General features: G+C 39.5%; 1 protein-coding gene across 6 annotated transcripts in view; it reads left to right on the plus strand.

Moving 5' to 3' along the window:
• The window catches only part of LOC113012156 (V-type proton ATPase subunit C 1-B-like), a 15,012-nt gene extending 9,446 nt beyond the window's left edge, over nt 1–5,566 (plus strand). For 5 of the 6 annotated variants that reach the window (XM_026152179.1, XM_026152182.1, XM_026152180.1 and 2 more), the window contains 8 exons: nt 520–611; nt 715–810; nt 892–960; nt 2,386–2,478; nt 2,570–2,657; nt 2,734–2,831; nt 2,912–3,035; nt 4,839–5,566. In XM_026152179.1, the coding sequence (XP_026007964.1) occupies nt 520–611; nt 715–810; nt 892–960; nt 2,386–2,478; nt 2,570–2,657; nt 2,734–2,831; nt 2,912–3,035; nt 4,839–4,928 (750 nt within the window). In that variant the 3' untranslated portion in view covers nt 4,929–5,566. Of the gene's footprint in view, nt 1–519; nt 612–714; nt 811–891; nt 961–2,385; nt 2,479–2,569; nt 2,658–2,733; nt 2,832–2,911; nt 3,670–4,838 lie in introns of all 6 variants that reach the window. The other variant, XR_003270657.1, reaches the window with a different exon arrangement.
• The last annotated feature ends 434 nt before the right edge of the window (nt 5,567–6,000 follow it).

Genomic DNA, 6,000 nt, shown 5'->3' on the forward strand with positions numbered 1-6,000 from the left:
GGGGCAATATGCGCTAACTCGCTAACGGAGACTTGCCATGTTAATGGGGTTATGGCGTTAACGTCATTTTAACGAGATTAACGCTGACATCAGTAGAATAAAGATAAACTTGCAGGTTACATTGTCTTAAAATTGTTTCTGTATTTAGTAAACGCATTACATATTTGATGTGTGTGCTGTTAAAGCTAAATACTACGAGGGAGAAAAAATACTCCTAAAATTGAAAGTGAGCACTACTTTTACAGCTTCTCCTGTTTAAGCTCTGTCCACCAGAACAAGTCACTGCTGATTTTTGACATCACACTTAATTCAGACTTTGTTCCTCCACTTCAAAGTCCTCTGTTTTTAACCATTTCCAACACTTTATTCTAATTATAAACTCTGAAAAGACGTTTGGCAAAAACCAAAGCTTTTCCAAAGGCTGAAAACAAATTCTGAAGCAGCTACATGATTCTAGTTCCCTCTCAGATGGTAGAAACATGTTGCCTACCCAAGTTTTAACACCTGCATGTGTTTCAGGAAGTTTCGCAGGTGGAGGCAGAGTTAAAATCACGTTCTGCAGCGTACAACAGTGTGAAAGCGAGCTTGCAAAACCTCGAGCACAAACTAGAGTGAGAAACATTAGTTATATTAAATAGAAATAAATCCCTACATTATCTATAGATATGCATGTTTACATATCTACATACTAAAGTGGAATTTCTGTCTCTGCAGTGGCAATTTACAAACTTGCAGTCTGAATGATGTCGTGAGGAAAGAAGACCTGGTGGTCTCAGAGTACCTCACCACTCTGCTGGTAGTGGTGGCCCGGTCAGTGACACAACATGACTATGTTTTTCTGGGATAGTCTTAATATTAAAATGTTTGTTTCTGCATATTTTCTGGTCACAGAGGGAGCTACTCGCAATGGGAGAGGAGTTACGAGTCGTTGTCAAAATTTGTGGTTCCGCGGTCGAGCAGGTGAGCTGTCTTTATGCACTCTTGGCCATGAGACAAACAATTCTACTCGATCCAAGTACAAGTGCACCGGTAGCTGCTCTCAGCATCCAAAAGGTCAGGCTAAGTAACCGCAGGTGTTTCATTACCGGCAGAAAGTAAGAGTCTTTTGGCCTGGATCTGCAGCAGCGAAAAGAAAATGTCTTTTTTGACAAGTAAAATGTTAAAGTTGACATGAAAAAAATAACTTTGTCATAGCTGACGTGCAGGAAATAATCCAATTTCTATAAAAAAAATAATTTCATCCAAAACAGGAAGGGGAAATTGTGAGGGTCATACCAAGTGACACAATACCAATGACAAAAATTGTATATGCATAAATAAATCGCAAGTTAATGTTTCAACTCAATGTAGGGTGTCTTCCTATCACTTGTGCTCATGTTTGTTAAAATTGTTACCAACATAGGACAATCTTGCCAGGAAGAGCCACTGGGGGGGCCAGCAAATTTTGGGAGGTGGCCAGTGCCCCCTTTGCCCCCCTTGGAGGCACCCCTGATCCAAGAAATCTACTTATCACTTGTAAGACACTCTTTTGTCAGTATAAGGCCTAGACAGCTAAATTGATAATTGTTTAACTTCTAGAAAATAACACTCCACATTCCATCTTAGTTTTTGTAACATTCATACACTTACTGGCCACTATATTAGGTACAACTTGTTGTACTGGTGTAGATTCAGCAAAATGCTGGAAACATTTCTCAGAGATTTTGGTCCATATTGACAGGACAGCATCACGCACATGCGTCAGATTTGTCAGCTAACATCCATGATGCAAAACCTCATTCCACTGCATCCCAAAGGTGCTCTATTTGATTGAGATCTGGTGACTGTGGAGGCCATTTGAGTACAGTGAACTCACTGTCATGCAAGCATTGGAAGCAGCCATCAGCAGATGGGTACACTGTGGTCATAAAGCAATGGACATGGTCAGCAACAGGTGTTCAGATGATACTCAGTTAGTTTGCCAAGATAATATCCCCCACACCATTACACCACCACCACAAGCCTGATGACAATGCAAGATGGATCCATGCTTTCATGTTGTTTATGCCAAATTCTGACCCTACTACTTGGTTTACCTAACAAAGTGGCCGATGAGTGTTTTTCTTACAGTGAACCTGATTTTGCCCATGTAAATCCTATCAACCTGCTATTACATTGTGATCAGTCTGTTAAGGACTCATGACAAATTCCATATAATTCAATTCAGCGTTATTAATATAGCGCCAACAGTTGCTTCAAGGCGCTTTGTATTGGCTTAATAAACACAGACTTGAAATGAACCTGCAGCAATAAGTTCAAATGCAAGTAAACACTACTTGACTTACTCCTTGTTGTCTTTTACCTTGTTGCTACATCTTTTCTATTGTTGTCTTATGTGACTGTCAGGAAGCTGTATGAGAACGGAGAGGGGGGAGTCTTCTCAGTGACACTTTTCAAAAGAGCTGTGTGTGAATTCAAAGCCAAAGCCCAGGAAAGCAAGTAAGCAGGATGGTGTGACAGAAAACACCCAATATAGTCAAATCTGTGTTGTCTGTTTGAATTACCAAAGTGTAGCCTCTGGTCCACACAGGTTCTTTGTGCGGGACTACAGCTTTGATCTGGAGGAGCAGAAACAGCGGGAGATTATGCAGCTTAGTTTTCACAAAAAGGAGCAATATGTGAGTCAAACATTACACACACTCTCTGAAGGTTTTTTTTTTTTATGTTTTATTAATGCGCTTCTCTCTTTCACAGGGAATCTTTGTACGCTGGCTGAAGGTGAATTTCAGTGAAGTGTTTGTTGCCTGGATTCACTTGAAAGCATTGCGGGTGTTTGTGGAATCAGTCCTGAGGTCGGCACCTGATGACAGTGATGATTTTTTTTTCGTGAAGAAGGCTCGCGATTGATTCATGTGATGATATTGCCTTTCAGGTATGGGTTACCTGTGAATTATCAGGCTCTTCTACTGCAGACTGACAGGAAGCACTCGAAGAAACTCAAAGAAGAACTCGCTTCACTGTTTGTGCATCTGGACCCCACCGCCAGCATTACTGATGTAAGAAGCCATAGTGTTATAATGTTGTCATTATAGTAATGTAAAGCACAGACATACAGAAGATGGATGCACCAACATTAGTTGGAAAAGCCACAAATTGAGGGATTTAACTGACAACATCTTGTTTGTTGAAGCTGGGAGGGACCATATATGGATGAAAGCATGAAGTTGTCATCTAATGCTGGCCTCGTCAGTTGTGTGCTACATAGATTTATCACACAGACACAGATATCTGAAAATTAGTGGAAGGAATGATCTGGGCCATTTTGTACGGTATTCATTGTGTTGTCTTTTGCAAACATACCCATGATACTTTCCTTAGTAAAAGATGAAATGTCCACCTTAATGTTGTTCTTTAAAAAAAACTGTTAACACTAATGGGAAACATGGTGTATCCAAGTGAAGCTTTTGTGTGACTCAGTAAATCAAACAGAGCCTCAAAATTATGAGTTTGGGTAGAGTTAGGCAGCAAGGTGGCTCACAACAACTGTGGCCAGGTTAAATCAGCTTATCAAATAGATACGTAGGAGAATCTGATCTGCACTGTGTTACAGATGAGCTCATTTGCTGGGAGTGCTCGACTTGATGGCCTGCCTGAACTGATCCTGATAAACTAAAAATGAGCTTTTTGCAGGTAGACATTATTTAAAAATTTCAAACCTTATTTTTTTCAACAATATGCAATCTCATAACAGTTGAATTATTTGCTATTTAATTTGATTGGAAACTTGCTGTAGTTTACTTTTTAAATAAGAGTGTTTCTACAAAAGTAGCACAGACAGAAGTATGAGATTTCATTTTTGAACAGTGGAACATTCGTAGTGTACTCTTGGACCCCTTTTAACTGTTGTAACAGCTTTTACTTCTCTGGGTTTGACTGTAAGCACTTTCCTCAATGTGCACAGTTATTTTGCTGCTTGGTGATGTAAAATGTAAATTTTTACCTGAACCTTTTCATGTAGCCTGTTTTTTTTTGTTTTTTTTAGGTTAAAAATATTAAACATTTTGAAATCAAGACTCAAGCAACAACAAATAACTTAAAGCTAAATGTTTTCACAAATTAATTGTGCATGATGTGCATCTGCTGCAGGCAGGATTTGGATGCAAATGCAGAAACACAGGAGACAGGAATAAAGTCAAACACAGGTTTAATGCTGCACTCATACAAAATAGAAAATAAAAGCTGGACAGGAATGAGAAATCCAATAACTAGTGAAACAGAGCAGGGCCACACACAGAACCATGAGGGAGAACAAAACGAAGACCCCACACAAATTGAAGGAATATGGATACAAGGTGATTAATGCAAACAAGAGACACCTGGGAGGACAGCTGAACCCAACTGAGGCAACGAGACAAGGGATGTGAAACTTAATACAAAGCACTAGAGACCAATAAGTAATAAAATAAAACAGGAAGTAACTAAACACGGGAACAAACTAAGAAATAAACTGAAGATATTTAACAACAGCAGAACCCAAATGACCAAAAAACGGCAAAAGACCCAAGAACATGACAGAATTATTGCAAATAGTTTATTGGGTAAAATTGTATCGTTATATAAGACCAGTGACAGACCAACAAGTGAAGTGCTTTCCCAGATTGTTGATGTCTGAGTGAGGAAGAACCTCTCAGCAGTCAGCAGGAAATAACATATCTCTCAGTCAAGTTCACTCGTGACCTTCGAGACAACAGAGAGAAAAAGGAAATAATAAAAACATACAAACTCAAGCTGAATTTAGTGAAACACTGCTGCTGGTTCAGTGTGTGCGTGACTGTTTTCTGTGTCTGATCTGCAAACAGGTGAGCTGTGACATCCCAGGACTCTGTCAGCAGGAGTACTTCTCCTACATCTGCTTTCATATCAGCACCAACGTGTTGGACATCAGCTAGCTGTCAACAGCAAGACTGAAAGAGCAAGCACCCACAAGCTGTGGTTTGTTCCCATTCAGTCACTCACAGCCAGAAACATAAAGACCCCGATGGCTAAAATAAAACCGGAGAATATAAATATATTGTTTTCAACATTTCCCTTAAAGGAGAAAGATGTAAGGTGTAAATACAGGAAGGTGTAAATAATCCTTGGGTTGTCTTCACCACAAAGCAAGCTGCACATGTCCTGTGTTTGTCATGTGCTGCACATGGAATTGTGGAAAACCTTAAAATATGTGTAATATCAGAGGGATTTTTTTTTCAGGGATTCATTTTAAAACTATATGTACTGTAAATATTAATGTCGGTTTCAAACATTTTAGGTGAGCACATTATTTCTAGAAATCTTACAGCTTGCACAAATAAAATGGATTTCTTCATTCACCATTGCCTGTTATTCTGCAAGACAGCCTAGTACATTTAGAAATGCATTATCCAGAGAATGGATTCATGAATCTGTATCAAAACATCACTTGTGACCCAATTTAGATCAGAATGTTCATGTGTTGCAAGTCTCAAAATCTTAAAGTGGGGCCGTTCTGCTCATTTTCAACTCCATAGTGTTTTTCTGGATTCTGGAGATTATGTATCGGAATTTCAGGAGCGGGACCACGCCTCCAAACACGCTCCTTCCGGTTGTCATCTATATATCCGGTTGTTCAGTGATGACGCGACGAATCCTACTTCCGGGTCTAAAGTAGTCTGCGTTTAATATGGCATTTGTGTTGTTAACATGTTTAATGTTATGTATTTTCTTCTATTTGATCTCAAAAAGCTCCTAAAACAGTCAGTGATCACTGTTGACCTCCCTCGGCTTTTATTACCGCTAATCATTTATTTAAGCTCAGTTTTTAAAACCTTAGGATGTAACTACAGCCCAGCCCATGCAGCAGTATATGAATGACTAACCTCGTATTGTGGATGGATTATCTCAGTTGTTCTCCTGGCTGAAGTTTGGTCCTTTTACAGCATCCTGCCATGCGATTACATTTGTTCCTGACCACCGAGAACACTCACGGTAACTTTTATCGAG

This window comes from Astatotilapia calliptera, chromosome 19 (genome assembly GCF_900246225.1).
Source record: "Astatotilapia calliptera chromosome 19, fAstCal1.2, whole genome shotgun sequence".
Lineage (NCBI taxonomy): Eukaryota > Metazoa > Chordata > Actinopteri > Cichliformes > Cichlidae > Astatotilapia > Astatotilapia calliptera.